General features: G+C 43.1%; 1 protein-coding gene across 1 annotated transcript in view; it reads left to right on the plus strand.

The window, feature by feature from the left end:
• The window catches only part of NHLRC2 (NHL repeat containing 2), a 55,509-nt gene that overhangs the window by 24,191 nt on the left and 10,426 nt on the right, over positions 1–20,892 (plus strand). Inside the window, exons 5-6 of the mRNA XM_056120648.1 lie at positions 5,456–5,585; positions 18,407–18,506. Of these exons, the coding sequence (XP_055976623.1) occupies positions 5,456–5,585; positions 18,407–18,506 (230 nt within the window). The remainder of the gene's footprint in view (positions 1–5,455; positions 5,586–18,406; positions 18,507–20,892) is intronic.

A 20,892-nucleotide genomic window follows, 5' to 3' on the forward strand; every position in this document is an offset into this window, starting at 1 on the left:
GTCCAGTCCCAAACTGTACAGGCTTGGAGATCTCAGCCCCGGGTCCCACACACCTGGGTTCCTCTGTCAGTTCTTTTATGCGTGAGGCTCATCCAAGTGTGTGGAGAGTGCTCTCAGCATGGCCTTGGCTGGGCCTCGGTGGTCTTCAGCTGTTGGGCCCTGGTGGAGACAGTCAGGCATAGGGTAGGAGACTCTGTCTTGTTCTCTCCCAGGAGCTGAGTGGGGACTGGGGACTGACTGGGGACATTGGTGGTGGGAAATGTACACTGGTGTTGGAACATGGTATGACTGAAAATCTGATCAAGAACAGCTTTCTAACTGTGTATCTCACAGTCACTCAATAAAAAATAAATTTGTTTCAAAAAAAAAGATTTAAAATAGCATCGTCTAATTGGAAGTATATGAAGTAACAATTGATATACAGATAAACTGCAAAATAATTGAGTTAATCTTTGCTGAGTTGTAATTGATGAGTTGGTTTATTATTAAATCAGAAATTTGATTTTGGAAAGGAAAAAATCTATGAACTCGTTGCAATTCTATTTACAACAGTCAATACTTGGCAGCAGTCCAAATGTCTAGCAGTGTATAAGCAGAAAGAGAAGACCACACACATACACACACACACACACACACACACACACACACACGATGGAATACTATTTAGTTATAATAAAGGATTGCATCCTGTTATTTGCCACCCATGGATGCAACTCTAGGGATTGTGCTCAGCAAAATAATTGAGGAGAAAGACAAACACTGAATGATTTCTCTTTTATCTCTTACCCAGAAGCAAATTATACACCAGTATGTGCACAGTTGCCTTTCATGTGAGGCCCTGGGTTTGAACACCTGGCACTGCAAAAGGGTGGGGGGAAGAAATGGAAAGAGAAACAAAGCAAAGGGGGCTGACAACCCAAAACAAATCCACGGATTCTGACAGCACAACTGAAGTTACTGGAGGGAAGGGGGGAGGGGACCAGTGGATGGAAGGGAGTGATATTAGTACTTTGGTGGGTGGATCTGGAGTGGTGACATCCCTTTGCAGAAGCCTGAGACAATACTCAGGAAACACAGGGGGTCAGTATTATCCTTAGTAAAGAAATAAATTTAAAAATATATCTTCATAAATTGAAACACTCTTATTTTCTTGTGCTCTTTTCACCTGATTTCATAATCAAGGTCACGCGAACCTCATCACATGAGCTAGTTTGTTTTCATTCTTTTTCTGTGTTTTGGAATAGAAATGAATGTTTGACTTTTCATTCAAACTCCCTGGTGATATTGCCTGGGCCATGGGTTTTTTTGCAAAAGGAATTCTCAGTAATACCAGTTTTTGTAATACATTTTTTTTTTTTTGCTTTCTGGGTCACACCCAGCGATACACAGGGGTTACTCCTGGCTCATGCACTCAGGAATTACTCCTGGCGGTGCTCAGGGGACCATATGGGATGCTGGGAATCAAACTCAGGTGGGCCCGCATACAAGGCAAATGCCCTACCCGCTGTGCTATCACTCCAGGCCCTGTAATACATTTCTTAATGGAGCTCTCTTTCAAGGAACTCCCATCTCTAGTTTTTGCTATTGTTTCTTGCAAACTCAGTTCCGTGAAAATAAGGGCCAAGGAATATAGCTAAGTGGTAGAACTCATGCCTGACTTGAATGAAACCCTGAGGTTTGACCTTGGTACCATGAAACAAAGGAAAAAATCACTGTCACTGTCCTCCCATTGTCCATCAATTTGCTCGAGCAGGCCTAGTAACATTGTAAGATTTATTACTGTGTTTGGTATATCGAATACGTCACGGGGAGCTTGCCAGGCTTTGCCGTGCAGGCGAGATACTCTCGGTAGCTTGCTGGGCTCTCTGAGAGGGGTGGAGGAATCGAACTCGGGTCGGCCATGTGGGCTGCGTGTAAGGCAAACGCCCTTACCCGCTGTGCTATCGCTCCAGCCCAAGGAAAAAATACAAAGTAGAAAACATGGTAGCCTCCCATTCTGCCCTGCTTATCAGCCTCTGATAACAACAATTAGGAATAATAGCAAAAAAAAAGTTTACATTGTTGAGTGTTCTTTATATCAGTAGTTTCTTAAAAATGCAAAGAGGATATTGCTGAAATCAATGTAATTCATCATAGTAATAGTAAAAGAGTACATAATCTTCACTAGACTCTGAAAAGCGTTTGAAAATATTAATACCTATTCACGATAAGATGAGTAGGCTTGAAATAGAGCAGATGTCTTCAATTTAACAAAGGATGTCAGCAAAATGTCGACAGCTACACTTAATATAAAATATTGACTACTGTTCCTTGAAGACTAGGGACAAGTGAGGGTTCTCTCCAGCACTTGCCTATTCAACATTGTACTGATGTCCTAACTGTTGTAATTAAGGCAAGAAAGAGAAATAGGTGTCATGCAGGCTGAAAGATAGTGGAATAACTATTACCAATCATGTGTCATGTACATAGGATACTAAGAAATCTATGGGGAAAAAAAAAACTACTTGAACTAGTGAGTGAATTTAGGAAGGTTGCAGAACACAAAATCAATATTAAAAACTCGCTTGCATTTTAATGTACTAATAGCGGTCAACTTGAAATAGGAATTTTTCATTGGAATTAGAATTCTGTTTACAAAACACATAAAGCACTTGGAATAGATCTAGCAAAATGTACACAAGACCTGTATGAAACTGTAGAACACTGATGCGAAAATTTGATCTAATGTTGAAACTGGAAAACTCAATATTATGATGTATCAGTTCTCTCCAAATTTATTTCTTGATTCACTACAATTTAATCAGACTTTCTTTGATATATATATATATATATATATAGAGAGAGAGAGAGAGAGAGAGACCAGAAGAATCTAAATAAGCTAATTACAGTGTTTTAAGAAAGTTCATGCTGTTTCTATTTATCTTGATGCAAAAAAAGCATAAAAAAGTTTTGAAAACAAAATTAAAAGACTTATTGATTTTAAGATTCTATAATGCTATATTGTTCAAAAAAGTAACATTTTTAAAATAAGGATAGAAGAATAACCAGTAAAAAATAACAAATCATCTGGAGATAACCTTTTATCGATAGCTATCTGACTTTCAAAACAGCATTAGTGCAATCAAGGAAGAAGGGAAGTTATTTTAGCAAATAATATTTAAACAATGAGCTAAGTTAGTTGAGAGGCGAGAGGAAAGTATCATTCCAACTTCACAGAACACATAAGTATCAGTTCAAGACTGACTAAAATGTGAATGCTCAAATCATAAATTTCATTTTAATTTTTTTTCTTTTTGGGTCACTCCCGGCGATGCTCAGGGGTTACTCCTGGCTCTGCACTCAGGAATTACTCCTGGTGGTGCTCGGGGGACCATATGGGATCCGGGATTCAAACCCAGGTCAGCCACATGCAAGGCAAACTCCCTACCTGCTGTGCTATCACTCCAGCCCCATTATTTTCAATATTTTTATTTTAAAAAACCATAAAGTTTTTATTTATATTTTTATATTTATATTTTATATTTATATTTATACTACCGCTCTGGCCGTGACCATAAAGCTTTTAGAAGAAAACAAATGACAATACTTCTGTGACTTGTGGGGAAGCACAAAGGTTTCTTAAGGAAGGGCCAGGAAGAGAACTCGCTGGTATCACATGGTCCACCTCTGGTGAGTGACCCCAGGAGAATCCTTCAAGCACTGCCTGTGTGGCTCAAAAACAAACAGAAAAGGGCATGTTAATAATCATAAATCACAAATAAAGTCAGAATCGTCAATATTTGCTGTTAAGAAAATGAAAAGACAAGCAAACCACAGGCTGTCAGGAAACAGCCACAAAAATTCACAAATCCTATCTGACAACTGATTGATAAGCTTACAAATGAAAGGTTTCCACTACTAAAAAATGGACCAAAGGCTTTGAGCATCTTTCAAGAGAACTATCACAAGCACATAAAAACGCGATCATGAGTTTCAAAGGAAATGTAATTGAAGGCTACAGGGAAATGTGTTTATAATGGTTGAAGACTGGAGATAGTACCAGTTTATGGAGCAGTCTGAACAATAATGCATTGTCAGTGGTGATAAAGCAATGATAGATAGAGCACTGGAGAAAATCTGGCAAGTTTCTCATCAAACTAACTAGATACCCACCCTATAGCATAGCTATTAGAGCCCTACAGGTGTAGAAATGAAAACATGTTGGCAGCAAGGCTTTGACAAGAATATGGCTAGCAACTCTTATTTTTTTTCCCTTTATTTTATTTTTTTTTAAAGTTGTAGATTTACAATTTTTTGTGCTTTGGTTTCAATTATACAATGATCAGATACCCATCCCTCCACCAGTGCCCATTTTCCACCACCATGGATAATATCCCTCCCACCCCCATCCCCTCATCCCCCCTGTCTCTGTGGCAGGGCAATCCCCTGTGTTCTCTCTCTCCTTTTGGGTACAACTCTTATTTTTAAAGGCCCCAAACTGGAAACAGCTCAGATCCCATCAATAGGAAAATGCACAAATCAACGGCGGTATATCCCTATGAAAGAATATTGGCTGTTCAAGCCATAACACCAGACGCACAGAAACCAATCTTGTAATTACCTGGCTCTTTGCAGAAATCCAAAATCGCGAGGCCGCTATTGCAGCCATGCGAGATTATATGATTCTCATAACCAGCTATAGAAAACAAAGTATTTCACAATGCCTTTTCAGCAATTCTGATTGTTGGGTAAATTCTAAACATTAATGGTGCATCTTTTGTTGAAATAATGAATGTAATCAATGTAGAGAACAGTAAAGTGGAAATCATCTGCCTCACAGGCATTGCGAGGGGGCATATATTGGGGTTCTTGGTGGTGAAAAATGAGTGGTGGTGAAGGGAGAAGTGTTGATCGTTGTGTGACCGAGACTTAAACCTGAAAGCTTAGTAACTTCCCACAATAATTCAATAAATAAATATAAGAAGAAAAAAAAATATTGGCTGTTCAGCCAGGGAGAAAGAAATTGCTGACACACAGTCAGATCTCAGGAAGGTTTAAGGACAGAAGCCTCACACAGGATTCCGTACTGTATGATTATTCATCAGAAATCAGGAGAGATCAAACTTATCTGTGATAGGGAGAAAAGTAGCGTTTTCCACTGGGGCCAGTAATGACAGGATGGAGGTGTGGGAATTTCATGGGATGAAAGTTTCCGTATCTTAATACCAGTGGGGCTACACAGATGTGTACGTTTGTGAGGGATTTTTGCGGTTAAGGTGGGATCAGTCCTAACGGGCACCAGGAGGGCACGGTAAGAGGAACCAGGCAGAGTGGACAGGTGGGGAAGTGAAACACCTGAGTCTTGTGCACGCCCTACACAAAGCATTGATGTTGCAGATACTCTTTATATATCTTGCTAGAAATCTTGCTGTTCCAAAAGGAAAAGTATGAAGTAACATGGAACATGTTTTTTCAGATTGACCTGGAGACCGAGACGGTAAGCACAGTAGCTGGCATTGGAATCCAAGGGACAGATAAAGAAGGTGGAGGCAGTGGACAGCAGCAGCCCATTAGTTCCCCTTGGGATCTAGTTTTTGGAACATCAGGTATGTGAAATTTTATTTTTTACATCCAGTATTATTGTAAGTCCACAGGTGGCCTGTGGCATCCCCACGACTAGTATATTCTGTGGCGGAAACCTTGGTGTGTATGTTTTTTGTTTTTCAGTGTGTATGTGGGCAGGGGAGCACAGTTGGGGGCCACACTGGCAGTGCTCAGGAGTTATTCCTGGTGGTGATTGGCAGGACGTATGGGATGCCAGGGATTGAACCTGGGTCTGCCAGGTACAAGGCAAATGCCCTCCCTGTTGGACTATTGCTTTGTATTTTTTTTATAGCCCCTTCTTTTATTCCAACTCCCTTTCCCTGCTCTGGGAACCATTTGTCTGTACTCCATGGGTTCAGGTGGGTTGGCTTGTTGATTTTTTTTTTTTGCGGGGTGAGGGTTGAAAATATAAAAAATAAAAAACATTTGAGATATTCCACATATAAGATCATTTGTCTTTATCTGACCTCACTTAGCTTTAAGCTGCAAGGTCTCACCGTGTGGTTGCAGATGACTAAATTTCCATTTATGCGGATGGATAATGTTCCATCATATACTGTATACCACGTTGTTTTTTATTTTCTTTTATCCATAGAAATGGACAGTGCTTCCATGTCCTGATCATTGGGCATATTTCTTGGTGGGGTGCAGGGATCTTTTCTCTTAGTGTTTTTGTTTTAATATGTATAAATACGTATAAATATGCTGAAGTGAAATTGCAGGGTCCTATTGTGGTTCTCTTTTTACTATTTTTTTGTGTGTTTGATGCTGAAGGTCAGACCCAGGACCTCGCCACGTGCAAGGCCTGTGCGCTGTCACTGAGCTGCGTCCCAGCTCCCTCTTTTAGACTTTTTGAGAAATCATCAGTTTTTCAGGAGGCTGCACCAGTGGTGGAGGAAAGAGTTCCCTTTTCTCCACATGCTTGTTAACACATATTATTTCTTGTTTTCTTTCCCAGTAATAGTCACTCTGACAGTAGTGAGGTGATACCTCAGAGGGTTTCGATTTTCGTTTCCCTGATGACTGTTGAGGTTTTGCACCTTATCCTGTACCTCTCAGCCAGCTGTTTGCCTTCATTGAAGAAATGTTTATTCAGACCATCTGTCCCATGTATTACTTGGGTTGTTTAGGTTTTGCTATTGAATTATATAAATAACAAAATAGTAATACATTTTGTTAAGTTAACTATATTATAAAATAATTATAAAAATATAACTAATTCATATTAAAACAATTAAGTGAAAGTATATTTTATAATATATTTTATTGTATTGTAATTATGCTATAATATAATATAATTAATATTAAAAACTACCCAATTAATATATTTGAGGTATTAACCCCTTATCAGATATATAATTTCCAAATATTTTCTCCCCTTTGTCAAGTTGCTGCTGCTTCTTTCTGATGTTTCCTTTGACTTTTTCAGCCTCACTTAATTCCACTTCTTTGCTTTTGCTTTTATGACCTTTGCTATCTGGTGTAAATTACAGATTATCCCCTCTAAGGCCAGTGTCAAGAAGCTCTCTGCTGGTGTTTTCTTCTAGAAGTTGTGTAAACGGGGTTTATGTTAAAATCTTTGACCCATGGTATTTTTATATGGTGTAAATAATAAGGTAAAATTTACTTTAAAAAGTAAACTTCCCTTAATAAAAGTAAGGTTTTTAAAATACCCTGGGATAGGCACTTAAATATTTCCAGAGATTTTATACTTTTATACCTATGGCTTAGGGTTTGTTAATTATGTAAAGACAAAGGCAGCAGTGATATATATAAGAAGGAGTCTATATTGTCATGTATAACTTTATATACTATATATGCACAATAGCTATAGATTACACAGTACTGAAGAATTTCATCTTGGCTGCAGCTTACAGTTCATGTAGTTCTGAATATTCGTCTGTTGGAATCATTATAGTTTAGTATCACTATTCATGGTTCAGGCCTGTGGTGTCACTGCATCACACTCAGCACCAGCGCGCCAGGACCCCGCCACCACTGTCCTGGGGGCCTTCGTGTCCAAACCCACAACCAACACACCAGAGAACAACAGCTTCAGAACTTGAAAAGATCCTTCATTTGTGCAAATGGGTTTTTTTTTTTTTGCTTTTTGGGTCACACCTGGCGATGCACAGGGGTTACTCCTGGCTCTGCACTCAGGAGTTACTCCTGGCAGTGCTCAGGAGACCATATGGGATGCTGGGAATCGAACCCAGATTGGCCACATGCAAGGCAAATGCCCTCCCCGCTGTGATATTTCTCCAGCCCTGTGCAAATGTTTTTTGAAAAGCCCTTTGTATGTACTCTAACTTGAAAAAGAAATCAAATAATAGCTGCTTTTTTTTTAGTTATTAAATTTTTTCTTGAAATATGATAGCTTCTTATAAACAATTAGAAAAAGAAACTTTGTGGACAAGACTTCCTATCTTTAAGATATTTACTACCTAAAATAATTGACCGAAAGATAACCCAGGAGCCTTTGTACTCTTATTTTCAGTTGCTCCTCTGACCTTGACATGGTTATTTATATTACTAATGAATAAATAAATAGTAAAATAGATTAAAGTGGAATCTGGGGCTGAGTGATTTTTATAGAGTAAATAAGAATCAAGTTCATTGAATAGCTTTCTTTTTGAGCTAATTTTCTATTATGAAGGCGTTTGGTTGTAATTCATCTTAAAGATTGTAATGTTTTCCGTTGCAATTAAGCTTTTGATAGTCACAAGATAACTCCTACACTATATATAGGTATGCATACACACATACACACATACACACATGCATATATATATATATACACACACACACACACACATATATATATATTGGGTACTTTGTGTAAATTATTTTTGAGGTTTCCATTTTTGGAGTTCCATGTCCCAATAAGTGAGTTATTTTGGTGGCTCACGAGGGATGGAATGGGATGGGGAAAGGAGGCCGTGTGTCTCCCATGCCAGTAACAAGGGGATAGATTGCATAGAGAGAATTTAAAAATAATAATAAAGCCAACTACAGTTCAGTTTTCTTTTTTGTCACCTTGTACCAGCAATTCTAAGTAATTCGGATTAAAAATTTGGCATCAGGACTCAACGCTCCTGCTTCTTGGCTTTTGGTAAGCCATTGAGTTCTTTAACCATAAATCTTACAGATGAGAAAATGGTCCAAAACAACATTTCTCAACCTCTTCCTGATTGTGGCTCCTTTCTGATCTTACATCCCTCTTATGTGCACCTCCTAGCCTACCAATTGGCCCCTTAGTCTCTGCTGTAAACCCTCACCTGTGGCCCCCTTAGAATATCCTGGAGTCAGGAGGGGCTGATATGTCTCCCAGTTGAGAAATAGTTGATATAAAACATTAACAGTAAAATAGAGCAAGAAAAGAATGTGTGCCCACAGCTTCTGTGCTCTTTGAGGGGCCCAGACTGCCCCAGTTGTTTCTCGTCCTCCTTGAACCAGTGTCTGTCTGGGGTATAATTTTTTGGCTGTCCTGTCCTACCGTTGTTCATTGATTTGCTCGAGCAGGCCCAATAATGTGTCCATCATGAGACTTTGTTGTTACTGTGTTTGGCATATCGAACACGTCATGTGTAGCTTGCCAGGCTTTGCCATGCTGGCGAGATGTTCTCGGTAGCTTGCGGGGCTCTCCAAGAGGGGAGGAGGAATCGAACCCGGCTTGGCTGGGTTGGCTGCGCACAAGGCAAACGCCCCACCACTGTGCTATCACTCCAGGAGGAGTTAGCTCAGTCACACACATTTAAAACTTTTGCTTGAGTCATAACTGTTTATCTGCTACTTAATATCGAAGCAAATCACATAACTAAGTCGAGAGTCACGGGGCGGATGCATAGACTTTGGCTGTGTTGAGGCCACAGCAAGGGTGTAGGTATAAACTGCTATTTCATGGGCAGAAAGAATTGAGAACAGCATGTACTTCAGTCTGCCACATATGTCAGAATTTACATTATTTTAAAAAAACAGTGTGCACTTTGCTGCTTGCTGTACTAAGTCGGAGCTCTTTAAATGTCCACAGAATACATAAATATTTCTCTAGGCTTGAATATTTTCTGTCGTTTCCACGGCAGAGAATTTCTGGTTATTTCATATTGCAACTGCACCCAAATTGCTATCCAAGGGAACTCTTGGCTCCATGGACAAACACTCCCTCAACATCCACCTGGTGTGGTGTGATTGCTGCCTGAGAGGTGATTGTGTTTTTATTAAGCACAGTTTTGAGAAACGGGTGAGTCCTCCCTCAATAGGTCACTAACAGCTTTCGACTCTGCATTTAACTCGCAGGTTAAAATAACTTCCCTCCAGGTGTTTGGCACGAGGTGTAATCCTGAGTGCACTTGAGCTCAACACATTTCAAAGTGCTGGCTGAGAGAACATGGCTTGCAAGCACTGGATAAAGGACCTATAATTACAATGACTACTGTGGTCTAAGAATTTTTTTTTTTAGTTCTTTTTTAAAATTTATATTTTTTCACATTTTTTAGAAGTGGTGTGATTTACCAAACTGCTGTTGGTCTGGTTTCATACATAAAAATTTCAGCACCACCCCCTCCACCATCGATTTTGAGTTACTTGCCTGATACATTCTCGGTTGGGTTTTATGATGGACTTAAACCTGCCAGAAATTCTATTTAAGATTTGATGGAACTAGTCAGATTCTCATCAGTGGTACTTGTTGCAGTTTTGCTGTTACGATTTACTGGTAGTTTAAAGTGTCTTTAGGGGCCAGAACAATAGAACAGCGGGGAGGGCGTTTGCCTTGCACACAGCAGACCTGGGTTTGATTCCTGGCCTCCCATGAAGTCCCCCTAGTACCACCAGGAGCAATTCCTGAGTGCAGAGCCAGGAGTAACTCCTGAGCAATTGCTGGGTATGACCCAAAAAGGCAATACATAAAGTGTCTTTAACACAAATTGTAGCTCTGGTGTCAATGCATTAAGCTCTTAGATATACTGAGTATCATAAAGGTAAAGGTAAAGGTAAAGGCCCTCCTGTTGTTCATCGATTTGCTCGAGCGGGCCCAGTAACGTCTCCATTGGAGATTTTGTTGTTACTGTGTTTGGCATATCGAATACATCACGGGTGGATACTCTCGGTAGCTTGCCGGGCTCGCCGAGAGGGGCGGAGGAATCGAACTCGGGTCGGCCATGTTGGCTGCGTTTATTTTTGTTTAGGAAGTAAAGTAGCATGAATTTGGTTTGGGAGCCATATCCAACTAGGCTTCATTCGGGTTTACTCCTGGCTCTGCTCAGGGATCTCTTCTGGCAAGGCTTGGGGGAACATATGGAGTGATGGGATCAAAACCAGATCATCCACATGCAAGGCAAGCACCTTACTCGCCTTATTATCCTTCTAGTATTATCCTTCTAGTTCCAGCATGACTTCATTTTTTTTAAATATTAGAATGGGTTGGAGCGATAGCACAGCGGTAGGGCGTTTGCCTTTCATGCAGCCAACATAGCCAACCCGAGTTCGATTCCTCTGCCCCTCTTGGAGAACCCGGCAAGCTACCGAGAGTATCTCGCCCGCACGGCAGAGCCTGGCAAGCTCCCCGTGACGTATTCGATATGCCAGACACAGTAACAACAAAGTCTCCAATGGAGACGTTACTGGGCCCGCTCGAGCAAATCGATGATCAACGGGAGGGCCTTTACCTTTTACCTTTAGAATGGTACCCAGAGAGATAATACAGGAGGGAAGGTGCTTCCTTTACATGCAACCAAAGTTCCCCCCATAACCACCAGGGGTCACTGCGGGGCACAGAGCCAGGAATAGCTCCTGAGCACTTTGAGGTGTGACCCAAAACCCATAATAAAAAAATTAGAATGGCAGTATACTTTTTACCCGAATTACCTATGGCTTCAACTTTCTTGATTTGAATTCATAGCATCAGGGTTTTGTGTCTTGGTAAGCTCTCTCAGTCCTTTCTGAAATGACAGTAGAAGAAGATAAATAGAGCCCTTTATTGATGACTGGATATGATCATTGGTTCGTATTTTTAGAAGCTGTTCAGTCTGGAACCCTTTAAACATGCCTTATTATTTTAATTTAAGACATTTTAATATGGGGAGCAGGGACAACCTAGGGGTAATGAGAAATTGGCACTCATGATGGGTGTGTGGTGCAGTAACATTGCCTAAAACTGTCAAAATCATACCTTCTGTACCTTAGTCTCTCACAAAAAAACATTTATTGAAAGGGATATATGCAAACCTATGTTCATCGCTGTACTTAGTGTAATAGCCAAGATATAAAAATAATCCAAATACTCAAATACAACGAATGAATCAAGAAGTTGCGGAATACAGTGCAACTCTAAGAAAGAACAAACTCGGGCAGTTTGCAGCACATAGATGGAACTAGAGGTCATCATGCCAAGTGAAGCCAGCCAGAAAGACAGGATAGATACAGAAGGATCCGCCTCATATGTGGACTTAAAGACGCTGCAAGGGCCAGCAGGGCACACGCCCAAACCGGGTTTGATCCCCAGCATCCTATATGGTACCCCAGACACTGCCAGGAGTCATTCCTGAGTGCAGAGCTAGGAGTAACCCCTGAGAATCTCTGGGTGTGGCCCCCGCTACCCCCAGAAGAGGCATATGAAGTTAGTAACAAAGGACCCAGAGCAACACAATGGAAGAACTGAGCTAAGGAGTTGGCGGGTAAGTGCTGGCGGGGTTGGGGGGGGGCTGGGATTGAAAGGGAGGGGCTTGGGGGTCCTTGGAGGAGAGATCTGGGTACACTGGTGATGGGCATGGTCTTGGATTACGTGCTTGAGAAATCACTAACAGTAAACCACAGAATCTCAATTTAAAAAAAAATTTAATCAAGATACTTAAAAAAAAAACACATACCACGAATATATATTTTTAAGTCAAATTTTTGGTGTGAGACTATTCACTTCAAGTGGTCCTTGATCATCCCATACCACTGAAAATTGGTGTCTCCGTTTCCCTAAACTGTGGAGAGACTTTTAAGACACCTGCAGGGAAATCTGAGACTGATTTTAGCCTCTTTTCTTTCCCCAGCTGTCTTCCCACGCTGGGGCCAGATCCGACTTAGTTGCTTGCCTTTATTGAGTCTCTCACAAAAATATTCAACTTTGTTTTCCTATAAGCAATTCCCTTTTTGCCTTCATTTGAATTTTGGCTCGTATATATTTAAATCACATCATACACACGAGTGGTTTAAGCAGATGTGGGGATGAGCACAGCTTGAAGGGAGAGGCAGCTAAGGGAGGAAGTAGCTCTCAAGACACTTACGTTTTTGAATACTTAAAGTATTTCGGAGAATATTTCTGAAATTCCACCATGGTTTGGAAGTTGAGAGGATGAGGCTATGTGAAGGAAAGCCCCCGCAAGTGGGAGTTAGATGTGTGGTGTCCTTTTGTCTTAGAATGTTCTAGGAGGTGAGTAACGGGCCTTGGAGATTCCTGTACCAGCTGGAGGCGTCTGTTGGCTGAGAAAAGGAAATTGTGAGAAGGACCTCTCACAAATATGATCTCTTTTATAAGACGTGCAGGAGCAAGCAAGACTAACGATACAGTGGGATGTCTTCCAGAAATGGGAAAATTAAAGAGAAAAGAAAAAAGAGAGAAACAAGTTTTTAGACCAGAGGTTCCTTCCAGAAAAAGGGGGGCGGGAAGTGTGGTCTGGGAGGGGCGGGGGGACACCTGAGGTATGCATTCCTGGGTTGGGCCATGTGTGTGCATGGAAATTCAGTCCCGTTTAAGCTTATGTAACATGCATCTCTTTGTTTAATTAGAATTAAATTTTAGAAAGAAAACAGATCAGGTAAAGAGAATAAAAAAACTCTAGTAAGAGACTATCCTACCAAGAGACCAGATTAACAAACAGCCTACTTAAAGAAGAAATTAGGAAAGTAGACTTGAAATACCGCTGATTGTTTTCATTATACACGTAATATGCAAAAACATGTATTGCATATTTCATGAATGAGTAGTCTGATTATGCCATTACAGCCATAAAAGAACAAAAATAAAGCAATTTGTACAAAAATGATCATTCCCTGTTTGTTCACTTTGGATTATCACTCTACATAGAGGCTTTCTGCTGCACTAAAAACAGTTGCTCACTACCAATAAATTCATTCTTTTGAGCAGAAGCATAGCTGTGTTTCTAAGATTTATATCAAATCTGTAACAGATTCCATTCATGCTAGAAAGAAATGGTCTGAGAGATTTTTCTATCACAATAGTAAAAAAACTACTAGTTTTTCAAAGTGCCTTAGGCTTTACATCATTCAGAATCATTATTTAAAAAAAAAAAGGAAAAAACTTTTGTGAAGGACAGTGTGTCCAAATTCAACCTTCTCTGGTCAGCATTTATGTAGATTTAGCTGTTCTTATACTACTTTTAGTGATTGAAATGCCGGCCAGCCCGATAATCTGCTGTCTTGGTACTTATATGCTTAGATAATGAGCTTCTGTGACTTCCATTAGTACTCTGTAAAATACCATAAGATATTCAGCTTCTAAAGACAATATTTATTTGAGGAATTTGTCACATACAGTGTATTTTGTTAGCATAAAAAATGATTGTATTTCCAAAATTTACACAAAGAAAACTTCAACCTTATTAGGGTTAAGTTCTGTGAATTTTAATAAGCAAAACAAAGCCTTGTAACACTGTCTACATCCAAGGTGTGGAAAGAATAGCTCAGTCACCCCACCAAATTCTCTTCCGCCACCCACGGCAGCAGGGATCTACTTTTTGTTCCTTAGCCCTAGTCTCGTTCTGGCCTCATAGGTCTGACTCCTTTCCTTCAGCTTAGAGAGTCATCCTGTATATATTTTACTGTGAACAGGGGAATTTCTTTTTCTTGGGCAATTAAAAAAGGGAGCAGGGATGGGCGGGGGGGGAGGGGGGAATACCTAGGAATGAAATTGGTGTCATCCTGGTTAGTATGTGTGTGTAATTTTAAAAGAAACTGTCAGTTTCCAAAGTGACTATTCCTTGGGGTTCTGAGTGTCTGAGATGACAGAGCTTCTGCCTGGGGGACTCACATGTCACTTTCTCACCTGTCGGGTTGGGATCCAAACATGCTCACTTTGCAGCACTGACATGAAAAGGTGCTTCATTTTCCTCTCCCAGATAGAAATCTGGATTGACTTTTCCATTTCCTTTCAGTGCTTTAATTTAATTAAAGAGTCTCTCGTTTGTTTTTTTTTTTTGTTTGTTTGTTTTCTGATTGTTCAGACATAGAGTATTCCCTTTCTCCACTCACCAACCCCGTAACCCTGCCCCCAAGATTTTCTCTTTGGTTTTCAGCAGTTTGATATGTCTGGAGGGTATGTTTGGTTTTGCTTACTTTTATGTGCATCTTCTCATTTTTTATTCCATGTGAGTCATCTTGTGGAGAACTGTAACGGCTGCCAGGATTATGGGAGGTTGACCCGGTTTATCAAGAATTGGGCTCGGTCTGGACTTTATTGTATGTATTTACTTACTTTTGGTTGGGGGCTTGGGCCTACTCTTGCTGTGTGCTCAGGGTTCAGTCCTGACAGTGTCCAGAGGACCATAATGTGGGGAACAAACCTGGATGACCACGTGCAGGCCAAAGCCTGAACCCCAAGAGTAGCAGGCTTCAGGGGTTAGAAATTGTGTAGGGAAAAAAAAAACCTATTACGCTAATGGAAAATTTCACAGATGCTCTTAAGAGTCAGTGGGATTTATTTTGATCATAGTAGCTTAAAGTAACGTGATATTTAAAAGCTGGATTGCAGGTAATTTTCTATTCATTTTATATTTCATTTGCTGGTTGTTATTCCTGCCTTCTGAAACTATTTCACTAATCCTCACTGATAATTGTGAGGATTTTGCTTTTTAAAATGCTTCCAAAACCTTTTGGGCTTTGGCACTGTTTTTTTATCTATTTTTCTATTTGTTTATTTATTTAATTTTTCATTTGTGCCTACTGAGAGTCAGTGATAGTATGTGCACTTCTAATTTCAAATGTTTGTGATTGCCTGATTCTTACTAGGAAGAACAAAACTATTATCCTCGGTGATAGAACTGTGTGCTTTAGATTTCAAAATTCAGAATGAACAGTATAAATTATCACTCTGTTGTTAGTTTGATAGACATTGTATGTGCCAGACTTGCCTTTATTAAAACCCCAGTTTTTTCTCATGAACAGATTCCACCGCCCTAGTGAAAGGTGGCAGGGTCAGAGTGATGCGATGGAACGGCAGTTAGAAGCACTCTGCGGCCACAGCCTTTGGGTTTTACCTCTTAGTGGTGGTGGGACTGTGTAATCCTCCTCTGCCTCTGTTTTTGTCACCTAAATTGAAGATAGGAACTACTTCCCCCCACCTCACCCCCATGTTGGAGAATCGCAAGAATTAGCGTATGAATGGCACTAAGAACCACACACAGACCTATAAAAGTGTTTGCTGTGTGAGAGTCTCAACATAAAAGTCATCCTGAGATGTTGATCAGCTGAACCAAACCAAACATGGAAAAGCAAGGGACTCGAGAAAAACAGTGACAAGGGCTTATTCAGCCATAGACTATTTCAGAGGCTGCAAGGAAGGGCAGAAGGAGGGAGCCTGGCTTCACAACTCCTGGCGTGGGCAGCCCTCATCCTTCCCATCAGATCCCTCTTTCTGAGACACCTGGGAATGTGCTCTGATCCTTGGTGCCAGGGCCAAGAAGGCTTCAGGACAGAGGCAGGTGGGGGAGGGGCAGGGGAAAGGAGAGGCTCAGCTTACAGTTCTCAGCTGGAGTCCTTCACTCAGATCTGCCCACTGCCTGGATGCAGCACCTGGGCCAGGTGCAGCTGTGTACGTTTCAGTGAATGGTTTCGCCTCTTTAAAGTTTCAGTTTCCTTATCTAATAGGGGTGACCGTGATGCTTGCTCAGGCTATTAAAGGAATTGGTAGAGTGCTTTTAGCTTAGTGCCTTGAACATGACTGATGCACTCATCGGCCAGCCTGGTCTGCGTTGCTTGGTGTGTCGAGCCTCACACACCTGTGACCTGCCCCAGCCTCTGTTTCTCTGCTTTTCCGAGTGCCCCGGGCTTCTGAAGGAAGGAGCAGTACCCCCCAACCACCACTCAACAGTGGCTGCCTTCACAGTCAGACCACAGGGAACTGCACTGGTTTATTTAGTTTGGGGGGGGCCACACCTGGCGATGTTCAGGGGTTGCTCCTGGCTCTGCACTCAGGAATCACTCCTGGCGGTGCTTGGGGTACCATGTGGGATGCCAGGGATTGAACTTGAGGGACCGTATGGGATGCCAGGGTTGTCTGCGTGCAAGGCAAGCACCCTACTGGCTATAGTTGCTCTGGCCCATGGACTGGCTTACTCAAAGGACAAGTTGGTGGAGACGTGATTGGGTCTTTCACTCAGCTATATCCTAGTACAACTCTCCTTCAGCATAGCAGAAGTCTTCAAATGTCATTTTCTGATCATTGCAGTTTAATGTCTAATCTGCTTGATGGCAGAAATGTCCCTGTCCCACTTCCGTTCTTGGGGAGGGAGCTACAGCTTGGCCTCAGCTGCCTTCGCAGAGGACAGCACTCAACGAGGCTTCCGCTGCCAGGGTGGGCTTCATCTCCTGCGTCTGGCAGCTGGGGGCGCAGGGTCTGGGAGCCTCTCGTCGGTGGTTCCTGGAGCCAGCTTTCACTTGCCTGGCTTTTCGAACGTGCCCTTGACAGTGACTTCACTTGGTGGGGATGAAACCGAAGCAGACTAATTATGGAAAGCCGCTGACTCGGCAGAGACCACGTCTCTAGACTACCCGGATGTCCATGTTCTTTGTAATACTGTTCACGTTCATAAAAATACTGGCCCGTGGAAGAGCTGGTGGACTGACTCCTTCCAGTGTGATAGGAAAGCAGAAAGAGACGACACATGACCCAGCTGTTCTGTCATTATCAGGCTCAGCTTCCCAATCCTTTGTGTCTTGCCTTGGTGGCCCTGGAAAGTCACAAAGCCTCTGGAGGATGGACCTGACCATAGTCAAGGAAGAAAAATGTCCTCTGGAAACCGCTGACTGGAATTTAAGGAACATACAAATAAAATCCCCTTAGCAGAGTTTTGCTTTGTTTTGTTTTGTTTTCAGCAGACGATAATGCCTGGCCAAATTTTTGTAATTGAAATGTCTTGATTATGTGCGAAGGTAACCTTACAGTAGCTGACATGAAAATAATTTGGTATCTCAATAGAATTCATCTGAGAAGTGCTAATGTCACTTTGTAATAGTTTGTAACATTAGTCTATAAAAAGAGAACGATCATAAATTTGAGTAAACTGCTGTGTTGTGATTTACAGCATACTCAGCTATTTTATCTATTTATTTTTTGCTTGTCATCTCTGTCTTTTGCAGAGAGTAAAGACGTGACGTGTGTCTCAATCTAAAAGCAAATGGTGGAACTAGACATTTCTTAAGCTATCGAAAGACCCCCTGTTTGCTCAAAGAGCCGGCATGCCATTTGGGTGGTTGGTGCGAGGTATTTTACAGGCAGAATTCCTTTGGAAATGCGCCCGCTCATTCTCCTTGTCACATAAAGGAGTCAAATATTTAAAGATACTGTGCCAAGGGATACAGAGGGGCGTCCTTTAGATTGCAGTGGAAATCGTGACAGTAAATAGTTTAAGTCTTAGAAAGGTCATCACTTTGCATGGAAAATGGACAGTTTTCAAAAGCAGCTCTCAACACTGTATTTTCTTCTCCGCAGCAACCTATTAACTTACTGCTGCCCTCCCTGGCTGGCAGCTCCTGAAGCGGTCCAAGTGTTTCTGTCAGCCGGGCGTCCTCACGATAACTGGGTTTCTTTGCTCTACAGGTTCAGAGCCCCAGAAGGATGACGTTCTCTGGATCGCCATGGCCGGGACGCATCAGATCTGGGCCCTCCTGCTGGAAGATGGCCGCCTCCCCAAGAAGAAGTAAGTGGGAACCTCTCTCTGTCTCTCTCTCTCTCTCTCCACCCCCTTCCCTTTCTCCCCCTCTCTGTCTCTCCTGTCTCTGTCTCCTCCCACTATTTCTCTCCCCCTTTCTCTTTGTCTCTCTGTCCCTCTCTCCCTTTCTCCCTGTCTCTCTCCCTGCCTCTCTCTCTCTCCCTCTCTCTCTCCCCCCTCTCTGTCTCTGTGTGTGTCTCTCTCCCCCTCTCTCTCTCTTCCTTCCCCTCTCTGTCTCTCTCTCCCTCCCCCCTCACCCCACCTCTCTCTCTCTCTCAACCGCACGCCTCAGAGTTGACAAAATTCCCTTCCCCATCGTCATTGCCCTTGCAACACCCTTGCCAGTCTGGGCAAGGTCTGCCAGCCTGCACAACCATGATTCTCAGTGACTTTAGACAAGATCGTTTCTCATTCACTCACGTAGACTCACGGGGGCACCCAGCACTGCCAAGCCGGCTGAGGAAACGGTCTCCCCTCTGGAGCCCTGCCGGACATCCTGGCACAGAGAGAGAGAGAGAGAGAGAGAGAGAGAGAGAGAGAGAGAGAGAGAGAAATAGGTGGCGAGTCGCTCACCACCGCATAAAGCTTCTAACCCCAAAGGGACTCAGGTCTCTGCTCTTTAGGTCTCCTCAGTTGTGCTCCTGGCCACACCTCACGTCAAGGAGCCAGGGCAGAGCAATCCCCCAGCGAGTGTCCAGGAAAAGAACGGGGACTGTTTTGGGGGCGCTTATCTCCCCTCGGCCGTGCATCCACTCTCCGTCTCAGCCGCAGGGCACTGCTGAGCAAGTTGTGCCGAGCTGGCTTCTGTGGTCTGGTCCAGCCTGAGACTGGAACCGGCACTGCCGCAGCCTCTGGAGCTGCCGTGGGACACGCTGCACCTTCTGAGCCCGCTTCCTTGTTTCCATCTCCTAAGCCCATTTTACACACGCATGATGCATGCAACTCAAGTCAGCAGCTTTGCAGCCCCTGGTGGGGATAGACCAGGTGAAACATTTCCCCGCCGGGTCTCGTAGTCTTTGCTGGGGGTCAGAGGTTCCACAGTTACTTCACCCACTGCTTCCTCCTCAGGGGACCAAAAAAATCACAGTGCCTCCCTGGAAACCCACCTTCTTACAGCTAACGAACAGAACCCCACCCTCACCCCCACATTTGCACCCAAAGCTACTGTCAGCCCCCTCCCCGGCCCTCCCAACACCCCCTGGCACCCTCGGCCATTGTTCCAGCACCCTCAGGGGGCAGTCTTGTCCACCATGGGAAACTCTGCCAACCTTCCCGATGCTCGATGCTTTGGGGGGAGCTGGCAGCTCGTCTAGTCTCCACCAGCAGTTGATTCTCTCCCTCCCTCCTTGCTGCTCTCGCACCCTGTTCCCTTCCTCTCCTTGTGACAGCTCCTCTGTTTTGTGAGCACCCTTGGTTGTTGACGCTTCCTCCTATCTGACCGCCCAGCAAAGGGACAATCTTTTACTTCGTCATTCCTGCGTGCTGGTGCCTGGTGCCGTGTGTCAGCAGAATAAGCAAATGCGGGGCAGCCAGATGCCAGAGAGCACAGCCCTCACGGACAGCGAATGGCCATCATCTCTGTTACCCTTTGCCAGTGGAAAGGAGCAGTGACAGCCATGGTGTCGAATCCCAGAGACTCCAGGTGGTGTGTCCGCCCCTCACTGATGGCTTAGCATTTAGTCATTTGTCTCGCAGCTCTTTATTAAACACGCTCCGTGCTGGGAATGAAATGATAAGCTTTCTGTGTCAGAAATGAAATGAAGAGAGGGGGTTCCTGCCCTCAGTGGGGGACAGGAGAAGCATCCGTCAGTGTCGGAACTCTGTTGGACAGTATAATGTCTGTGCGGGAAGGGGCCCCCTCCGTTAGTCCTTTCATGGAAACTTCCTCATGAAAATGAGGGACGCCCAGTGCCGTGGAGATCTGAGGTAGAAGGGAAGCTTCCTGGAAGAAGCTTTGAACCTAAAAGCGGGTCGAGGAGGAGGCAGGAGAGAGAGTGGAGGCTCGACAAGCCAGGAGGGGTGCTCCTGTTCTCAGTAGAAGTCAGATCACCAAGTGCCCTGTGAGTCATTCGAAGGCATCTGAACATTATCCTCCATGCTTCTAGGAAGTTGCATGATAAGATTCGTTTCCCGGGTTTTTCAAAGACTCCTGGCCATGTGTACAGTGGGATAAGACCAAGGAGCCATGCCAGGGAAGGAGGCGCTGCTAGTAGCTGGCACGGAGGGCAGCAGCCTGGCAGCAGGAACCCTCGGGAGCTGCATCCCCTTGAGTCCCCTTTCAGGACCTAAGATGGCAGCTGAAAAGAAGTCAGGTTGACGTGGCATCTTAATGCACAACCTAAAAGTGAAAGATCTCCTGTCAGTGATACAACCA

This window comes from Sorex fumeus, unplaced genomic scaffold (assembly GCF_029834395.1).
Source record: "Sorex fumeus unplaced genomic scaffold, SorFum_2.1 ptg000043l, whole genome shotgun sequence".
Taxonomy (NCBI): Eukaryota; Metazoa; Chordata; class Mammalia; order Eulipotyphla; family Soricidae; genus Sorex; species Sorex fumeus.